The sequence below is a fragment of the Oncorhynchus kisutch genome, unplaced genomic scaffold (genome assembly GCF_002021735.2).
Source record: "Oncorhynchus kisutch isolate 150728-3 unplaced genomic scaffold, Okis_V2 scaffold2442, whole genome shotgun sequence".
Lineage (NCBI taxonomy): Eukaryota > Metazoa > Chordata > Actinopteri > Salmoniformes > Salmonidae > Oncorhynchus > Oncorhynchus kisutch.
Window position 1 is genome coordinate 114568 of NW_022264387.1, and position 22326 is coordinate 136893.

The window sequence follows — 22326 nt, forward strand, 5'->3', positions numbered from 1 at the left end:
GAGACTGCCAGAGGACCGGACAGCATGCCCTCCGATTTGACACACTGAACTCTGTCTGCAAAGTAATTGGTGAACCAGGCAAGGCAGTCATCCGAAAAACCGAGGCTACTGAGTCTGCCGATAAGAATATGGTGATTGACAGAGTCGAAAGCCTTGGCGAGGTCGATGAAGACGGCTGCACAGTACTGTCTTTTATCGATGGCGGTTATGATGTCGTTTAGTACCTTGAGTGTGGCTGAGGTGCACCCATGACCGGCTCGGAAACCAGATTGCACAGCGGAGAAGGTACGGTGGGATTCGAGATGGTCAGTGACCTGTTTGTTGACTTGGCTTTCGAAGACCTTAGATAGGCAGGGCAGGATGGATATAGGTCTGTAACAGTTTGGGTCCAGGGTGTCTCCCCCTTTGAAGAGGGGGATGACTGCGGCAGCTTTCCAATCCTTGGGGATCTCAGACGAGATGAAAGAGAGGTTGAACAGGCTGGTAATAGGGGTTGCGACAATGGTGGCAGATAGTTTCAGAAATAGAGGGTCCAGATTGTCAAGCCCAGCTGATTTGTACGGGTCCAGGTTTTGCAGCTCTTTCAGAACATCTGCTATCTGGATTTGGGTAAAGGAGAACCTGGAGAGGCTTGGGCGAGGAGCTGCGGGGGGGGCGGAGCTGTTGGCCGAGGTTGAAGTAGCCAGGCGGAAGGCATGGCCAGCCGTTGAGAAATGCTTATTGAAGTTTTCGATAATCATGGATTTATCAGTGGTGACCGTGTTACCTAGCCTCAGTGCAGTGGGCAGCTGGGAGGAGGTGCTCTTGTTCTCCATGGACTTCACAGTGTCCCAGAACTTTTTGGAGTTGGAGCTACATGATGCAAACTTCTGCCTGAAGAAGCTGGCCTTAGCTTTCCTGACTGACTGCGTGTATTGGTTCCGGACTTCCCTGAACAGTTGCATATCACGGGGACTATTCGATGCTATTGCAGTCCGCCACAGGATGTTTTTGTGCTGGTCGAGGGCAGTCAGGTCTGGGGTGAACCAAGGGCTGTATCTGTTCTTAGTTCTGCATTTTTTGAACGGAGCATGCTTATCTAAAATGGTGAGGAAGTTACTTTTAAAGAATGACCAGGCATCCTCAACTGACGGGATGAGGTCAATGTCCTTCCAGGATACCCGGGCCAGGTCGATTAGAAAGGCCTGCTCACAGAAGTGTTTTAGGGAGCGTTTGACAGTGATGAGGGGTGGTCGTTTGACTGCGGCTCCGTAGCGGATACAGGCAATGAGGCAGTGATCGCTGAGATCCTGGTTGAAGACAGCGGAGGTGTATTTGGAGGGCCAGTTGGTCATTAGTCAAGTACTTTGTTCTTGACTAATGCCTCCAAGTCAGCATTGACTTTTGGTCGTGGTAAAGACTTATACAGGTGAATCTGTCGCTGTGAGAGGCATCACTGATGTCACAGTTCAGGTAAACAGACAAACTCTATGTTGTGAAGGGAGACTATCCATCACTACTGGGATGTTCATAGTTGAACTGTGTGCAGGGCAGGTCCTGCATTCAGAACCTTTGGTTTGTTGTCTGACTTAATGCAGAGCTTCCCTGTAATGTCGTTCATACTACCTATACCCATTCATACTACCTATACCTATTCATACTACCTATACCTATTCATACTACCTATACCTATTCATACTACCCATACCCATTCATACTACCCATACCCATTCATACTACCCATACCCATTCATACTACCTATACCTATTCATACTACCTATATCTATTCATACTACCTATACCTATTCATACAGCCTATACCTATTCATACTACCTATACCTATTCATACTACCTATACCTATTCATACTACCTATACCTATTCATACTACCTATACCCATTCATACTACCTATACCCATTCATACTACCTATACCTATTCATACTACCTATACCCATTCATACTACCTATACCTATTCATACTACCTATACCCATTCATACTACCTATACCTATTCATACTACCTACACCTATTCATACTACCTATACCTATTCATACTACCTATACCTATTCATACTACCTATACCTATTCATACTACCTATACCTATTCATACTGCCTATACCTATTCATACTACCTATACCTATTCATACTGCCTATACCTATTCATACTAGACTGCTGTCCATTAAATATGTTTCTTTAAGATGGCAGGTAGGTCTGTGTCTCCATGTGTCATTGTCTGCACTGATGACCAGTCCAGTGGGATTCTTTAAGATGGCAGTTAGGTCTGTCATTGTCTACACCGGGGGTGTCAAACTCAAATACCCAGTGGGCCAAAATGTAAAACCTGAACAAAGTCACGGGCTAACATTGAACAAATTAACCTTTTAATATGGACCCAAACAAGTTTTGCTTTAACATTGAATATGGAACAAGCATCGCTTATTACCATACAATATATAATTTAATAGTGGAGACATGCAAAATCGAATTTCAAATGAAAAAACACATCAATGGTGTGTATGCCTCAAAATTGTATGCCTCTTTTCTATTTGCAGCCTTCTGATTTAAATACCAAAATAAACTTTTTCCACTGGCTAATAATTTTACAAATAAAATGATAATAAATCAATCAACCATTCAAGCCCATGCCTTGTAGCAAGAAAAAGTGCATAAAGAAAACGTTAATTATTGCACACTGGTCTAATCTGATGTGCCCAAGCCAGATACCTGGCATCTCTTCTTGGATGCTAGTTCATCAATGTCTGGGCTCAAGCTCTGAGCTGAAGAAATCCTCAGTATCGAGCGAAGATGTTCATCAGTCAGACGTCTCCTGTGAGTTGTTTTGGTCATCTTCATCGAGGAGAAAAGTTGCTCGCATAGATAAGTGCTGCCGAACATGGAGAGCATCTGAGCAGCTTGGGTGCGGAGCTGAGGCATTGTGTCAGGGATGAACCGTGGAAACTGTGCGGCGCCCACAGCATCATACTTTGACTTCAGCGTGTCGTTGCACTGGAGTTCAATCAGCTCCATTTGGATGTTGGTTGGTGCATTTTCCACATCAACTGCGAAGGGATTACTAAGCAGTTCAAACTTGCATTTCTGGGCATCGAAGTCGGCAAATCGCCGGCTAAACTCAGCGGCGAGAACACTGAGTTTTTCAGCAAACTGTGTGCATGGGAACACGGCGGTAGAGATCTGCGCTTTTATGGATTGGCAGCAGGGAAAATGGCAAGGGTTTCCTTGCAGCATCTGATTCTCCCACAGGCACAGTTTAGTTTTGAAGGCCCTCACTGCAGCGTACATGTCTGTGATGATGCGCCCCCGCCCCTGAAGCTGCAGGTTCAGCGCATCGAGATGGCTCGAGATGTCACAGAGAAAGGCCAGCTCACACAGGAACTTTTGCTCCCGGAGCTCTGCTGTATCCTTCCCTTTGGTTTCCAGGAATTGACATATTTCCTCACGCAGCTCGAAACATCTGTTCAGTACTTTTCCTCTGCTTAGCCATCTCACCTCTGTGTGATACGGCACGTCTGCGTATTCCGAACCACACTCCTCCATTAAAGATTTAAACTGGCGGTGATTTAGACCTTTGGCTCTTATAAAGTTAACTACCTGTGTTAATGTGGTCATAACATGTTCCATCTTTAGGGCTTTGGCACACAGTGCTTCCTGATGTATGATGCAGTGGTAAACAGTTAGCTCACCTGCACAGTTCTCTTCCCGCATCTTCTCCCGAACCATGCCCACCAGTCCACTCTTTTTACCGCACATCGCTGGCGCACCATCTGTCGTTAATCCAACGAGTTTATCCCACGGCAGCTTTATTTCAGTTACACATTTGGAAACCTCCTCAAAGATTTCCTTTCCTGTGGTTGTGCCATGCATTGATTTGAATCCTAATAGCTCCTCCGTAACACACAGATTTGAGTCCACTCCACGGATGAAGACTGACAGCTGAGCAGTATCAGATGCGTCACAGCTCTCATCCACAGCGAGGGAGAACGCAACAAAATCTTTTCCCTTTTCCATCAGCTGGTCATACAGATTGGTGGCAAGATCACATGTGCGATCAGCTACTGTGTTCCTGCTCAGGCTCACGTTTGAAAATGCTTGTTTTTTCTCTGGGCATACGAGGTCACAAACCTTCATCATGCACTTTTTCATGAACTCTCCCTCATTAAAGGGCCTGGCTGATTTTGCGATCTCTGCTGCCACTATATAACTAGCCTTTACAGCAGCCTCGCTTTGTGATGTGGCTTTTTTAAACATATTCTGTTGTGAAACCAAACTTCTTTTCATCTCCTCTACTTTCTGGCTCCTTTGAGTCATGTCCAGGTCCTTGTATTTGTCATGGTGTTTCGTTTCATAGTGTCGTCTAATGTTGTACTCCTTACTTACAGCCACGTTGACTCCACAAACAAGACAAACAGGTTTGTCTTTTACATATGTAAACAGATATTCTGCCTCCCACTTGTCCAGAAAGCTCCTGTTTTCTGCCTTTCTTTTCACCATTTTTGGGAAGGGTTAGCTCGCTGACAGTTGTAGCGTCTATGTTGCTATGACTACTGTCACAGAGGAGAGAGCGTTTCTGGGTCCTGTCCTGAATGGCGCGCGAAAACAGCAGAGCATTATGGGATTCGTAGTATTAGTGGTGAATGCGCTGTATAATACCGGCGGGCCAGCTCTAGTAGTAATTTGGTATTGTCTCGCGGGCCAAATATAATTACCCCGCGGGCCAAATTTGGCCCACGGGCCAGAGTTTGACACCCATGGTCTACACTGATGGCCAGTCCAGTGTGATTCTTTAAGGTGGCAGGTAGGTCTGTCATTGACTGCACTGATGACCAGTCCAGTGTGATTCTTTAAGATGGCAGGTAGGTCTGTCATTGTCTGCACTGATGGCCAGTCCAGTGTGATTCTTTAAGATGACAGGTAGGTCTGTCATTGTCTGCACTGATGACCAGTCCAGTGTGATTATTCATTTTCTGTTCTCTTTTTGTTCCTAGAGGTTTTGTCAAATGTGCATTTTCTTACCACAGGCTGGACCATGTCCTTACCTCAGCATGTAGAAGGCTGATGTCACACCTTGCCACAGTGGAAGCATGTGACTGACACTCTCTGATTTTCAGTTGAAACTCTTTTCCTTTTTTTGTGATCAACTTATTATTTATTTTAAAGGAACAAAGACAAGAACAAATAGCAGCAGGAATGATTTTACATCTAGAGACACAATACTGTTAATATATATATCAGAACAAATAGCAGCAGGAATGGTTATACAGCTAGAGACACAATACTGTTAATATATATATCAGAACAAATAGCAGCAGGAATGGTTATACAGCTAGAGACACAATACTGTTAATATATATATCAGAACAAATAGCAGCAGGAATGGTTATACAGCTAGAGACACAATACTGTTAATATATATATCAGAACAAATAGCAGCAGGAATGGTTATACAGCTAGAGACACAATACTGTTAATATATATATCAGAACAAATAGCAGCAGGAATGGTTATACAGCTAGAGACACAATACTGTTAATATGTAAATATATATATGTATTTATATATATGATGTATATATATTTTTTATTTTTTTTGGGGGGGGGGGGGGAGTATATATATATCAGTGTGTTATGTAAACCAGTTATTGCGGGGAAATACAAAAATATAATTAACCACATATACAATCACTCACCTGGGACCAAACCAACCCACCCTCCAACCCCTCCTGGGACCACCCCAACCCACCCTCCAACCCTTCTGGGACCACCCCAACCCACTCTCCAACCCCTCCTGGGACCACCCCAACCCACCCTCCAACCCTTCTGGGACCAATCCAACCCTACTGGGACCACCCCAACCCACCCTCCAACCCTTCTGGGACCACCCCAACCCACCCTCCAACACTTCTGGGACCACCCCAACCCACCCTCCAACCCTACTGGGACCACTCCAACCCTACTGGGACCACCCCAACCCACCCTCCAACCCTTCTGGGACCACCCCAACCCACCCTCCAACCCTACTGGGACCACTCCAACCCTACTGGGACCACCCCAACCCACCCTCCAACCCCTCCTGGGACCACCCCAACCCACCCTCCAACCCCTCCTGGGACCACCCCAACCCACCCTCCAAACCCTCCGGGGACCACTCCAACCCACCCTCCAACCCCTCCTGGGACCACCCCAACCCACCCTCCAACCCCTCCTGCGACCACCCCAACCCACCCTCCAACCCCTCCTGGGACCACCCCAACCCACCCTCCAACCCCTCCTGGGACCACCCCAACCCACCCTCCAACCCCTCCTGGGACCACCCCAACCCCTCCTGGGACCACCCCAACCCACCGTCCAACCCCTCCTGGGACCACTCCAACCCTACTGGGACCACTCCAAACCTACTGGGACCACTCCAACCCACCCTCCAACACCTCCTGGACCACCCCAACCAACCCTCCAACCCCTCCTGGGACCACCCCAACCCACCCTCCAACCCCTCCTGGGACCACTCCAACCCTACTGGAATCACTTCAACCCTACTGGGACCACTCCAATCCTACTGGGACCACTCCAACCCTACTGGGATCACTCCAACCCTACTGGGACCACTCCAAGCCTACTGGGACCATTCCGATCCTACTGGGACCACTCCAATCCTACTGGGACCACTCCAATCCTACTGGGACCACTCCAACCCACCCTCCAACCCCTCCTGGGACCACCCCAACCCACCCAACCATAAAAATAAATACTAAATGAAGATGTGATAAAATCAGTTAGGCCACATTTGGATTAAAATTATAATGAAGGTCAATCTGTTGAATAAAAAACACACTTTATGGTTTCAGCTGCAGAGAACCAGCTGTCAATTGTTGTTTGGCCCCAAAGATCCCAGCAGTGGATGGTTGTTAATAAATTATATCTATAAAGGTGCTGATCCAATGAGGTGAGGTGGTAGACCCATGGATCCTAACAGTATATAAACTGCTGATCCAATGAGGTGAGGTGGTAGACCCATGGATCCTAACAGTATATAAAGTGCTGATCCAATGAGGTGTGGTGGTAGACCCATGGATCCTAACAGTATATAAACTGCTGATCCAATGAGGTGAGGTGGTAGACCCATGGATCCTAACAGTATATAAAGTGCTGATCCAATGAGGTGAGGTGGTAGACCCATGGATCCTAACAGTATATAAAGTGCTGATCCAATGAGGTGTGGTGGTAGACCCATGGATCCTAACAGTATATAAAGTGCTGATCCAATGAGGTGTGGTGGTAGACCCATGGATCCTAACAGTATATAAAGTGCTGATCCAATGAGGTGTGGTGGTAGACCCATGGATCCTAACAGTATATAAAGTGCTGATCCAATGAGGTGAGGTGGTAGACCCATGGATCCTAACAGTATATAAAGTGCTGATCCAATGAGGTGTGGTGGTAGACCCATGGATCCTAACAGTATATAAACTGCTGATCCAATGAGGTGAGGTGGTAGACCCATGGATCCTAACAGTGGATAAACTGCTGATCCAATGAGGTGTGGTGGTAGACCCATGGATCCTAACAGTATATAAACTGCTGATCCAATGAGGTGAGGTGGTAGACCCATGGATCCTAACAGTATATAAAGTGCTGATCCAATGAGGTGTGGTGGTAGACCCATGGATCCTAACAGTGGATAAAGGTGCTGATCCAATGAGGTGTGGTGGTAGACACATGGATCCTAACAGTATATAAACTGCTGATCCAATGAGGTGAGGTGGTAGACCCATGGATCCTAACAGTATATAAACTGCTGATCCAATGAGGTGAGGTGGTAGACCCATGGATCCTAACAGTGGATAAAGTGCTGATCCAATGAGGTGTGGTGGTAGACCCATGGATCCTAACAGTGTATAAAGTGCTGATCCAATGAGGTTGTAGACCCATGGATCCTAACAGTGGATAAAGTGCTGATCCAATGAGGTGTGGTGGTAGACCCATGGATCCTAACAGTATATAAACTGCTGATCCAATGAGGTGAGGTGGTAGACCCATGGATCCTAACAGTGGATAAAGTGCTGATCCAATGAGGTGTGGTGGTAGACCCATGGATCCTAACAGTATATAAACTGCTGATCCAATGAGGTGAGGTGGTAGACCCATGGATCCTAACAGTATATAAACTGCTGATCCAATGAGGTGAGGTGGTAGACCCATGGATCCTAACAGTGGATAAAGTGCTGATCCAATGAGGTGTGGTGGTAGACCCATGGATCCTAACAGTATATAAAGTGCTGATCCAATGAGGTGAGGTGGTAGACCCATGGATCCTGACAGTGTATAAAGTGCTGATCCAATGAGGTGTGGTGGTAGACCCATGGATCCTAACAGTGTATAAAGTGCTGATCCAATGAGGTTGTAGACCCATGGATCCTAACAGTATATAAAGTGCTGATCCAATTAGGTTGTAGACCCATGGATCCTAACAGTGGATAAAGTGCTGATCCAATGAGGTTGTAGACCCATGGATCCTAACAGTGTATAAAGTGCTGATCCAATGAGGTTGTAGACCCATGGATCCTAACAGTGTATAAACTGCTGATCCAATGAGGTGTGGTGGTAGACCCATGGATCCTAACAGTGTATAAACTGCTGATCCAATGAGGTGTGGTGGTAGACCCATGGATCCTAACAGTGGATAAAGTGCTGATCCAATGAGGTTGTAGACATCTTAGTTCCAACATCTTTTTAGCTGCTGTCAAACCTGACAACATTAAAGGTATTTTCTGTAATGATAGTGGTGAATGATCATTAAGTGATACCAGTTTGGGGGAACAAGGTATGATGACATCCACTTCAGCAGATAAGACAGAGGGAACCTCTTTCCAAAACTCATTCCGAAACATGTCCTTTCAGCATTAACTAGTGGTTCTGGTGAAACATGTCCTTTCAGCATTAACTAGTGGTTCTGGTGAAACATGTCCTTTCAGCATTAACTAGTGGTTCTGGTGAAACAGGTCCTTTCAGCATTAACTAGTGGTTCTGGTGAAACATGTCCTTTCAGCATTAACTAGTGGTTCTGGTGAAACATGTCCTTTCAGTATTAACTAGTGGTTCTGGTGAAACAGGTCCTTTCAGTATTAACTAGTGGTTCTGGTGAAACAGGTCCTTTCAGTATTAACTAGTGGTTCTGGTGAAACATGTCCTTTCAGTATTAACTAGTGGTGCTGGTGAAACATGTCCTTTCAGTATTAACTAGTGGTTCTGGTGAAACATGTCCTTTCAGCATTAACTAGTGGTTCTGGTGAAACAGGTCCTTTCAGTATTAACTAGTGGTTCTGGTGAAACAGGTGATTTCAGTATTAACTAGTGGTTCTGGTGAAACAGGTCCTTTCAGTATTAACTAATGGTTCTGGTGAAACATGTCCTTTCAGTATTAACTAGTGGTGCTGGTGAAACATGTCCTTTCAGTATTAACTAGTGGTGCTGGTGAAACATGTCCTTTAAGTATTAACTAGTGGTTCTGGTGAAACAGGTCCTTTAAGTATCTCCACGACATACGTCTTATTACCTGTTCTGTCTGGATGTAACAGGCTGACTAGTAAATTAAATGTCTTTGGCCCCATTACACTAAAAACTATAAGCACAATGTTGTCCTTATCAATGTAACTTACAATAACAAAATATTCAAACCGTTCTGTATATGAGGTCCCCTGCTCAACGCTTTCATCAAACTGTCCAATGTTTCCAACAATTCACACCATTTTCATTTCTCAATAGGATCCTGATTGTCCTCAACCACAGCAATAGTTTCCTCAGTCACGTGATCATCATTCACTTCGCTCATTTAGCAGTTTTTAATTCCAAAGTTCTTTGGTTTAGTTTAAGTTTAATTAATGTCCTTTCCTTTCATCACTGTATATTCCTCCCTTTCTAATCAAGTTGTTTTCCCGCTCCGACATCCGTCTCGGGTCCTTTTCTGCCGTCCATGATGATGTTAACTCTCTGTTAGCTCCACTTCCCTCCATGACGATGTTAACTCTCTCTGTTAGCTCCACTTCCCTCCATGATGATGTTAACTCTCTCTGTTAGCTCCACTTCCCTCCATGATGATGTTAACTCTCTCTGTTAGCTCCACTTCCCTCCATGATGATGTTAACTCTCTCTGTTAGCTCCACTTCCCTCCATGATGATGTTAACTCTCTCTGTTAGCTCCACTTCCCTCCATGATGATGTTAACTCTCTCTGTTAGCTCCACTTCCCTCCATGATGATGTTAACTCTCTCTGTTAGCTCCACTTCCCTTCATGATGATGTTAACTCTCTCTGTTAGCTCCACTTCCCTTCATGATGATGTTAACTCTCTCTGTTAGCTCCACTTCCCTCCATGATGATGTTAACTCTCTCTGTTAGCTCCACTTCCCTCCATGATGATGTTAACTCTCTCTGTTAGCTCCACTTCCCTCCATGATGATGTTAACTCTCTCTGTTAGCTCCACTTCCCTTCATGATGATGTTAACTCTCTCTGTTAGCTCCACTTCCCTTCATGATGATGTTAACTCTCTCTGTTAGCTCCACTTCCCCCCATGATGATGTTAACTCTCTCTGTTAGCTCCACTTCCCTCCATGATGATGTTAACTCTCTCTGTTAGCTCCACTTCCCTCCATGATGATGTTAACTCTCTCTGTTAGCTCCACTTCCCTCCATGATGATGTTAACTCTCTCTGTTAGCTCCACTTCCCTCCATGATGATGTTAACTCTCTCTGTTAGCTCCACTTCCCTCCATGATGATGTTAACTCTCTCTGTTAGCTCCACTTCCCTCCATGATGATGTTAACTCTCTCTGTTAGCTCCACTTCCCTCCATGATGATGTTAACTCTCTCTGTTAGCTCCACTTCCCTCCATGATGATGTTAACTCTCTCTGTTAGCTCCACTATGCACTTCCCTCCATGATGATAACTCTCTCTGTTAGCTCCACTTCCCTCCATGATGATGTTAACTCTCTCTGTTAGTTCCACTATGCACTTGCCTCTGCTAGCAATACACTGTGTTAACATTAGCCTAGACTGAACCACAGAAAATAACCGTTTTAAAAGTTGTTAAAACATACTTCTTCCAGACAGAATAGTTCCTGAAGATTCAGACTCATCACCAATCTGTTGTTAGGTTTTGTTGGTTTCATAACCAGGTCTGTATAACAATTCAATAATGATGAGACGGGAGACAGGAATCAGTTCAACCATTTATCTGGAAAATGATCATCTCTACACATACAAACCCCCATGATGCTCTGCTGCACAACCCCAATATACAACAAATACATCAATAAATAAGTAAGTGGACACAAAACAAAACTTAGAGGATTTAAATGTTCAGTTCTAGAAAGCAGGGCCATGGGACAGGGTCAGAAAGGTCATTATAACACAGTGAAGTAGGACCATGGGACAGGGTCAGAAAGGTCAGGATGTTTGATACCTGGTTACAGAGGTGACATAACAAGCATAAGTATCCCGTGTGTGTGTGTGTGTGTGTGTGTGCGTGTGTGAGTCTAGTTTGTGTGTTTGTGTCCTGTGTGTGTCCAGCGTGTGAGTTGTGTGTGTGTGTGTGTATCAGTGTGTGTGTGTGTCAGGTTATTATTTCCAGAGACACGGAGGAGTCAACATCACAAAGCCTAAACCCTGGATAGAGGGGCTCAGTGAATGTGGAGGTGAATGTGTACAGGTGGGTCAGTGTGTCAGAGGAGGCTCTATAGAAGGACAGAGTGCCGGCTGGCCAGTCCAGATACACTCCTACTCTGTGGGAGCTGGAGGAGGGGACGTCTATGGCAATGGGATTCTTATTGTGACAGGTTCTGTAACTCTTGTCATAGCAGACCAGACTCCAGGACTTGTCATTGTATCCAAGACAACAGTCAATACCCCTTCCTCTCCTGTTGATTCCTTTATATGTCACTCCAATATCAGCCCTTCCCCCACTCCACTCTGCCTCCCAGTAACAGCGCCCTGTCAGACCCTCTCTACACAGCACCTGTCTACAGTCCTCAAATCTCTCTGGGTGATCAGGATACGGCTGCTCCTCTGTCCTACATGTCACCTTTCTGTTCTCCTCAGACAGAGAGAGGAGTCTGTTTACTGTGTTTAGGTCCAGTGTGAGATCACAGACATCTGATGGAAGAAACCAGACACAATATTAGAAATCATCATCATTCACATTAGAATGTTAACTCATTTTTCACTAATTCTTGTAATGTAGATGTTTCTAAGTATCAAAAGGAGAAGTTAAGGTAACTTGAGACTTGTTGAATGATCATATGTTATACTGTATGGTAATATAAATGAATTACTGTATGGTATTCCAATGAATTACACACACAGCTGTATGAATCATGAACACAAACAAACATTTCTATATTGTTACACGAACACACACACAAACACACATTCTCATATCATTATACTGTATGGTAATATAAAACACACTTATTCCCATTAATTACACACACACACATTATCAAAGCAACTCTTTGTAAACGTTGGTGTCCCTGATTTCTGCCTCTGTAGAACTACAGCTGATATTTAATATGACCAAGTCAGTAATGATGTTGGTCTTTGACTTGAATTAAGACTTATTCTTAGTCATATTCTTCACAGCAGTCAACACTCACATTTTCTAAGTCCAGGTTTCATTCTGTTCTCTCCACCATGTTCCACACTGTAGCGGTAAGCAGAAGAACAGACAGTCATTGAGGGATACACCTGAACACACACACACACACACACACACACACACACACACACACACACACACACACACACACACACACACACACACACACACACACACACACACACACACACACACACACATACTGGACACACACACACACACACACACACATACTGGACACACACACACACTGGACACACACACACACTGGACACACACACATACTGGACACACACACATACTGGACACACACACACACACACATACTGGACACACACACACACTGGACACACACACATACTGGACACACACACATACTGGACACACACACACACACACATACTGGACACACACACACACACACACACACACACACACACACACACACACACATACTGGACACACACACACACACACACTGGACACACACACACACTGGACACACACACATACTGGACACACACACACATGCAGGTCAAGCGTTGGTAAGAATGTTTGTTTGTCTGTGTGTTGGGGATGAATCAGAATAGTTGGGTAACATAGATAATATAGTATAGATAAGATGTTTTATTTTCATTATTGCTTGTGAGTCTCATCGGATTGTCTATTTTTGTATAATACTGTTGCAGTTATCTGTTCTCTGTCTCTGGGATAAGGCCGCTGGTTTTCTCTGTCCTGGGGTCAGTTACTAGGGCCTCAGAGAGGGGAGGGGTCAAGCTTGTCTTCATAGGTAAACATATCTTTTAAACAAATTATCTCTTGGCTCCACAATGTCTGTGTGCCAGTCACTGTGTCTCTGTGATCTTGTCCAGGTGTATTTGATATATGCCTGTTGATAGGTTTTGTTTTATGGTCCTGAGAGCGAGAAAATAACTTAGTTTAGGAGACAAAGCTGAACGATAATTTATGGGCAATGCTATGTGTGTCTTTGCTATAAAGGATCTCAGTTGCAATGTGTCATTTATAGACACTGAATTGGTCTGAGAGTCACAAGGTTGTGATGGAGCTCATATAATTAAAGATGGACTTCATGATAACTAACTCTGACTTGTGTTTGCTCTCATGATTTGGTAAATACAGGAAATTTCCACTACAGTGTCCAGTGTGTGTGTGTGTGTGTGTCCAGTGTGTGTGTCCAGTGTGTGTGTGTGTGTCCAGTGTGTATGAAGTGTACAGTGTGTTCATCCTGTGTGTATGACGTGTGGTCTGTGTGTGTCCTGTGTGTGTATCCAGTGTGTATGTGTGTGTGTGTTGACTCTTGTCATAGCAGACCAGACTCCAGGACTTGTCATTGTATCCAAGACAACAGTCAATACCCCTTCCTCTCCTGTTGATTCCTTTATATGTCACTCCAATATCAGCCCTTCCCCCACTCCACTCTGCCTCCCAGTAACAGCGCCCTGTCAGACCCTCTCTACACAGCACCTGTCTACAGTCCTCAAATCTCTCTGGGTGATCAGGATACGGCTGCTCCTCTGTCCTACATGTCACCTTTCTGTTCTCCTCAGACAGAGAGAGGAGTCTGTTTACTGTGTTTAGGTCCAGTGTGAGATCACAGACATCTGATGGAAGAAACCAGACACAATATTAGAAATCATCATCATTCACATTAGAATGTTAACTCATTTTTCACTAATTCTTGTAATGTAGATGTTTCTAAGTATCAAAAGGAGAAGTTAAGGTAACTTGAGACTTGTTGAATGATCATATGTTATACTGTATGGTAATATAAATGAATTACTGTATGGTATTCCAATGAATTACACACACAGCTGTATGAATCATGAACACAAACAAACATTTCTATATTGTTACACGAACACACACACAAACACACATTCTCATATCATTATACTGTATGGTAATATAAAACACACTTATTCCCATTAATTACACACACACACATTATCAAAGCAACTCTTTGTAAACGTTGGTGTCCCTGATTTCTGCCTCTGTAGAACTACAGCTGATATTTAATATGACCAAGTCAGTAATGATGTTGGTCTTTGACTTGAATTAAGACTTATTCTTAGTCATATTCTTCACAGCAGTCAACACTCACATTTTCTAAGTCCAGGTTTCATTCTGTTCTCTCCACCATGTTCCACACTGTAGCGGTAAGCAGAAGAACAGACAGTCATTGAGGGATACACCTGAACACACACACACACACACACACACACACACACACACACACACACACACACACACACACACACACACACACACACACACACACACACACACACACACACACACACACACACACACACACACACACACACATACTGGACACACACACACACACACACACACATACTGGACACACACACACACTGGACACACACACACACTGGACACACACACATACTGGACACACACACATACTGGACACACACACACACACACATACTGGACACACACACACACTGGACACACACACATACTGGACACACACACATACTGGACACACACACACACACACATACTGGACACACACACACACACACACACACACACACACACACACACACATACTGGACACACACACACACACACACTGGACACACACACACACTGGACACACACACATACTGGACACACACACACATGCAGGTCAAGCGTTGGTAAGAATGTTTGTTTGTCTGTGTGTTGGGGATGAATCAGAATAGTTGGGTAACATAGATAATATAGTATAGATAAGATGTTTTATTTTCATTATTGCTTGTGAGTCTCATCGGATTGTCTATTTTTGTATAATACTGTTGCAGTTATCTGTTCTCTGTCTCTGGGATAAGGCCGCTGGTTTTCTCTGTCCTGGGGTCAGTTACTAGGGCCTCAGAGAGGGGAGGGGTCAAGCTTGTCTTCATAGGTAAACATATCTTTTAAACAAATTATCTCTTGGCTCCACAATGTCTGTGTGCCAGTCACTGTGTCTCTGTGATCTTGTCCAGGTGTATTTGATATATGCCTGTTGATAGGTTTTGTTTTATGGTCCTGAGAGCGAGAAAATAACTTAGTTTAGGAGACAAAGCTGAACGATAATTTATGGGCAATGCTATGTGTGTCTTTGCTATAAAGGATCTCAGTTGCAATGTGTCATTTATAGACACTGAATTGGTCTGAGAGTCACAAGGTTGTGATGGAGCTCATATAATTAAAGATGGACTTCATGATAACTAACTCTGACTTGTGTTTGCTCTCATGATTTGGTAAATACAGGAAATTTCCACTACAGTGTCCAGTGTGTGTGTGTGTGTGTGTCCAGTGTGTGTGTCCAGTGTGTGTGTGTGTGTCCAGTGTGTATGAAGTGTACAGTGTGTTCATCCTGTGTGTATGACGTGTGGTCTGTGTGTGTCCTGTGTGTGTATCCAGTGTGTATGTGTGTGTGTGTTTCACACACACATTGGACACACACACACACACAGTCAGCATATAACTTTTTCCAAGTGGAGGTAAGAATGTTTGTCTTAACCAGCCTGATAAGTCCAACATGTCTGATATGAACATTGACATAAACCCTCTACATACTTGAGTTTCTCCAGTCTGCAGTGTGGATCCTCCAGTCCAGCAGAGAGCAGTCTGACTCCTGAGTCTCCTGGGTGATTGTAGCTCAGGTCCAGCTCTCTCAGGTGTGAGGGGTTTGACCTCAGAGCTGAGACCAGAGAAGCACAGCCTTCCTCTGTGACTAGACAGCCTGACAGCCTGCAAAGAGTCAAATCATTTTAAAATCACACTGATATTCTTATTTTTTTAACATTTTCAGTTACACCAGGATGCTGAAACCTATCATAGCTATTCATAAATAAATGTATCATTCTTAGAAATTACAAATGAACAAAGTATTGCTTGTAGATTGAAAAATGTATAGTACAAATATTTGAGTAGACTGTCTTCACTAGCAACCAGAATTTGGAGAATAAACAAAGCACGGTATGGGACCCGAAATGTATTAAATACATAAACAAAACAAATAAAAACCAAATGTAGACATAGAGGACAGAGAAAAGCCGATCCCCGGTATAATTTGAGATGTCTTCAAGGCGTGCATTAGGGGAATGATAATCTTGTAAATTATAAGAAAAAAAATTCAATCTGATTTAGAAATTAAAAATTAAAGTTCAGTTCAGTTTTTTTCTTCTTTTTTTCCAAATATTAAAATGGAATCCTGATGATGTCATGATTATGAAAAATAATGTACGAATCCTGAATTTAATTGAGTGAGAAAGTTAGAGGCTACAACAAATCATGCTAACCTCGAACCATTAACAGAGGCTACAACAAATTGATTCGATATTCGTTGAATGCAATGACTAAATCAAGCTTCTGACTCAAACTCGTTAATTGTATTTGCAGTTTGTTTTGGTTGTGTTTTGCACAATATTAAAATGGTGGATGATGAGTGGAGTACTTTTCTGTCTAAATGAGTAGATAACATGTTTCCAAACAATACTAAATGAATCATGATGATGCCCTGATTAAGAAAAATCATGAACAAATCATGAATAATAATGAGTGAGAAAGTTACAGAGGCTACAACAAAACATGCTAACCTCTCACCATTACCAATAACAGAGACTACAACAAAACATGCTAACCTCTCACCATTACCAATAACAGAGGGGGCCTGATCGTTGTGCCTCTGTAACTTTCTCATTCATCATCATCCTCTATTCATTCATTATTATTCATAATCATGGTAACATCCACATGAATGTAGAAGTGTTCAGAAACATCTTCTATTCTTACTGACAATACAAGTGAAGTGACTCCAAAATGACAGGACATTATTCACCATTCAGTTTCTATTAAGAAAACATCTAAAACACAACCAAGACAAACTGCAAAACTTCAAAAGTTCGTAGATTCACAAGCTTGATGTAATCACTGCAGGCAAAGAATATGGGACTAAACAATAAACTTTTGAATGTTTGTAAAAAATAATGAATGGAGACACAAAAAGGTCTAAACAGTAAAACATTAAAGAATGAAAATACATGAAAACATGCTAACCTTTCACCTTTAACCTCAAATAAAAGGTGACATTCTGTACTGTCAACTAATATGAAACATTATATCTCAAATCCTAAATGCTGGAGCAAAGCACCACATTTAAAACTGTAAGCTTCACTGTCCAAACACATATGGTGTGGACTATGTGTGTCTGGTAAACACATGTGGATCTGGTGAACAGTTATCACTTGTTGACCAACTACAGGAATACTGACCTCAGAGTCTCCAGTTTACAGTGGGGATTCCCCAGTCCAGCAGAGAGCAGCTTCACTCCTGAATCCTTCAGGTCATTGTTACTCAGATCCAGCTCTCTCAGGTGTGAGGGGTTTGACCTCAGAGCTGAGACCAGAGAAGCACAGCCTTCCTCTGTGACTCCACAGCCTGACAGCCTGCAAAGAGATCATCATGACTTCACAAACACACTGTTAATTTAACGAGTAGTGTAGAAGGACAATGGCAAATACATTTGGTTTATTCTCCCAAACAACATTTAGATTGTAATTCCATCTCCTAAATTTGTATGGTCATATTGTTATACTAATGTGAACACCAATGCATTGATTCAATATGTTATTCAATATAATCTTATATTCCCTAAATTCAATATTTCTTCCTGATGATTAGTTCTTAAATGTCATTTGATGTACTCACAGAGAAGCTCTGGAGGCTTTGACCACTGGCAGCAGCCTCAGAAGACCTTCCTCTGATCTGGAGTATTTCTTCAGGTCAAACACATCCAGCTCCTTTTCTGAAGTCAGCAACACAAAGACCAGAGCTGACCACTGTGCAGGTGACAGCTTGGCTTCTGAGAGACTTCCTGATCTCAGGTAGCTTTGGATCTCCCCCACTAGAGAATGGTCATTCAGTTCATTCAGACAGTGGAACAGATTGATGCTCCTCTCTGGAGAGGGATTCTCCCTGATCTTCTCCTTGATGTACTTGACTGTTTCTTCATGGGTCTGTGAGCTGCTTCTTGTCATTGTCAGTAGACCTCGTAAGTGCTTCTGATTGGACTCCAGTGAGAGGAGGAAAAGGTCCAGGTTTCCCGTCTCACTTTGTAAGGCTTTATTCACAACACTCTTGTAGACAGTAACTTCATGCTTGTCTCTGAAGAACGACAAAAAAGTAGCTGAACATTGATTGAGGTTTGGCCATTAGATTCTCATTGTTGTTGATGAATGAGAGGAACACATATACAGCAGCCAGAAACTCCTGAATGCTCAGATGCACAAAGCAGTACACCTTGTCCTGGTACAGCACACATTCCTCTTTAAAGAGCTGTGTGCACAATCCTGAATAAACTGAGGCTTCATTGACACCAATGCCAGCCTCTTTCAGGTCTTCTTCATAGAAAATCAGATTGCCCTTCATAAGCTGTTGAAAAGCCAGTTTTCCCAGTGACAGAATGCTCTCTTTATTCCAGTGTGGACCTGTCTCTTCTTTCCCAAGATACTTTTTATTCTTCTGTTTGGTATGAAACACCACAAGGTGTGTGTACATCTCAGTCAGTGTCTTGGGCATCTCTTCTCTCTTATGTTTTAGCATGTGTTCAAGAACTGTTGCAGAAATCCAACAGAAGACTGGAATGTGGCACATGATGTGGAGGCTCCTTGATGTCTTTATGTGTGAGATGATTCTGCTAGCCAGGTCCTCATCACTGAATCTCTTCCTGAAGTACTCCTCCTTCTGTGGGTCACTGAACCCTCGTACCTCTGTCACCTGGTCTACACACCCTGAAGGGATCTTATTGGCTGCTGCAGGTCGGGTAGTTATCCAGAGGAGAGCAGAGGGAAGCAGATTTCCCTTGATGAGATTTGTCAGCAGTACATCCACTGAGGTTGACTCTGTGATGTCACAACAGATCTTGTTCTTCTGGAAGTCTAGGGGCAGTCGGCACTCATCCAGACCATCAAAGATTAACAGAACTTTGTACTTGTTGTAGATGGAGATTCTTGATTGTTTGGTTTCCATTGAGAAGTGATTAAGAAGTTCAATGAAAGTGTGTTTGTCCTCTTTCATCAAATTCAGCTCCCGAAAAGGGAATGAAAACACAAATTGGACATCCTGATTTGCTTTTCCTTCAGCCCAGTCCAGAATGAACTTCTGCACAGAGACTGTTTTTCCAATGCCAGCGACTCCCTTTGTTAGCACAGTTCTGATACGTTTGTCTTCTCCAGTTAAGGGTTTGAAGATGTCGTTACATTTGATTGCAGTCTCTGGTCTTGCTTGTTTCCTGGTTGTTGTCTCAATCTGTCTCAGCTCATGTTCATTATTGACCTTTCCTGTTCCACCCTCTGTGATGTAGAGCTCTGTGTAGAACTTATTGAGAAGTGTTGGGTTTCCTTGTTTAGCGATCCCCTCAAATACACATTGAAACTTCTTCTTTAGATTAGATTTGAGTTCACGTTGGTAAATCCAAGCAAGCTCATCTGAATGAAGAAATAACACAGAGGATATTAATATTACGTCTGTTTCATCAAGTTTTACATTATAATGATTTATTCTCTTAAAACTTCTTAGGGCTGAGATCCCAACAACAGCCAGTGAAAGTGCAGGGCTCCAAATTCAAAACAGCAGAAATCTCATTATCTCATAATTAAAATTCCTCGAACATACATGTATTTTATACCATTTTAAAGGTCATTTTGTTGTTAATCCCACCACAGTGTCCGATTTCAAATATGCTTTACAGCGAAAGCACCACAAACAATTATGTCACCACCAAGCCGCAGAATTAGCACAGCCATTTTTCCAGCCAAAGACAGCAGTCACAAAAAGCACAAATAGAGATGAAAATGAATCACTAACCTCTGATGATCTTCATCAGATGACACTCAGAGGACTTCATGTTACACAATACATGTTTGTTTTGTTTGATAAAGTTAATATTTATATAAAAACAATCTGAGTTTACGTTCAGTAGTTCCAAAAATATCCAGTGATTTTACATAGCCACATCATTCAACACCATTCAACAGAAATACTCATCATAAATGGGGATGACAATAAGTTATACACATGTAATTATAGATATACCTCTCCTTAATGCAACCGCTGTGTCAAATTTTAAAAAACACTCTACGGAAAAAGCAATAATCTGAGACGGCGAAAAATAAGAAGATTAGCCGCCATGTTGGAGTCAACAGAACCAGAAATTACAATAATATAAATTAATTAAAATAAATTAAAAGATCAATTATAATATTGGTGATAAATATTCCCTTACATTTGATGATCTTCATCAGAATGCACTCCCAGGAATCCCAGGTCCACAATGTTTGTTTTGTTCGATAATGTCCGTTATTTATGTCCAAATACATCCTTTTGTTAGCGCGTTTGGTATACATATCCAAACGCTTGTTCAGGTCGAGTGCTACTAAAACTTTAAAAAGTTATATTACAGGTCGAAGAAACATTTCAAACTAAGTACAGAATCTATCATTAGGATGTTTTTATCATACATCTTCAATAAGGTTCCATCCGGAGAATTCCTTTGTGTCTTGAGGAGCAACGGAACGCAAGTGGATATCATGTGGAATGCGCATGACCAGGAAATGGCTCTCTGCCAGTAAGCTCTTTCCCCTCTTATTCAGTCCCACAACACAGTAGAAGACCCATTCAAGTTTCTATAGACGGTTGACATCTAGTGGAAGCCCTAGGAAATGCAACTTCATTCATATCCCAATGGGATTTCAATAGGAACTGTGTTGCTAATTTACCAACCTCAGATTTCTCACTTCCTGTTTGGATTCCTTCTCAGGTTTTTGCCTGCCATATGAGTTCTGTTATACTCACAGACATCATTCAAACAGTTTTAGAAACGTCGGAGTGTTTTCCATCCAATACTAATAATAATATGCATATATTAGCAACTGAGACTGAGGAGCAGGCTGTTTACTCTGGGCACCTCTGAGCACCTTTCATCCAAGCTACTCAATACTGCCCATGCAGCCATAAGAGGATATTATCTGACTGTATAAACGTGTAAATGTTTTCATAATGCATTACAGACTGTTGTGACTGATTATATTATTATTGGTATTATTGATGGTATTATTAATGCTGTCTCTCTCCCTCTAAATTAATCACAACAAATCCCTGCTGCTACTTGTTGAGGTCACTAGGTGTTATGAAGGCTGCTACAATATCATTGAGTTACACAGCTACTTTAACTGTACTTTAGCTACAGCTTTTAAATGTTATAAAACATCATTCAACATGAGGCAGACAGATCTTACATTTCTCCAGTGTTTCAGCAAGCTCCTTCTGGTTCATTTTCCTCAGGATGTGCAGTGTGATCTTCAGAGCCCCCTCTCTGGCACTGCTCTCCTGCTGCTCATCTTCAGCATCCACCACTTCCTTATCCTGCTTCTGACTCTCAATGCCTTCTGGGAGTTCTGGACTAAGAATCCTCTTGAACATCTTCAGCTCGTTCTTCACAAATGTCATAATTTTCTCTTCAAGCAACTGAAATAAATAAAGTAAATAAGTTAAGCAAGAGAATAAATGCTTTCTCATTAACACATTAATGAATGATTGACAGATCAACTTTACTTGAGGTAAACAAAAACAAATGTACATAACAGGACCACATACACT

At 42.7% G+C, this 22326-nt stretch overlaps 2 protein-coding genes across 2 annotated transcripts; both read right to left on the reverse strand.

The window, feature by feature from the left end:
• Positions 1 to 2352: 2352 nt before the first annotated feature.
• On the reverse strand, positions 2353 to 4755 carry LOC116370067 (general transcription factor II-I repeat domain-containing protein 2-like). Its single transcript, XM_031819665.1, has one exon. The coding sequence runs from the start codon at positions 4495 to 4497 to the stop codon at positions 2686 to 2688; it is 1812 nt and encodes a 603-aa protein (XP_031675525.1). The 5' UTR covers positions 4498 to 4755; the 3' UTR covers positions 2353 to 2685.
• A 13320-nt stretch (positions 4756 to 18075) lies between these two features.
• On the reverse strand, positions 18076 to 22200 carry LOC109886577 (NLR family CARD domain-containing protein 3-like; the record flags this gene model as incomplete). The annotated part of the gene is made up of 2 exons (XM_031819668.1): positions 18076 to 20156; positions 21966 to 22200. Coding segments are annotated over 2 exons (1569 nt in total), but the record flags the coding sequence as incomplete, so codon positions are not given.
• Positions 22201 to 22326: the final 126 nt, after the last annotated feature.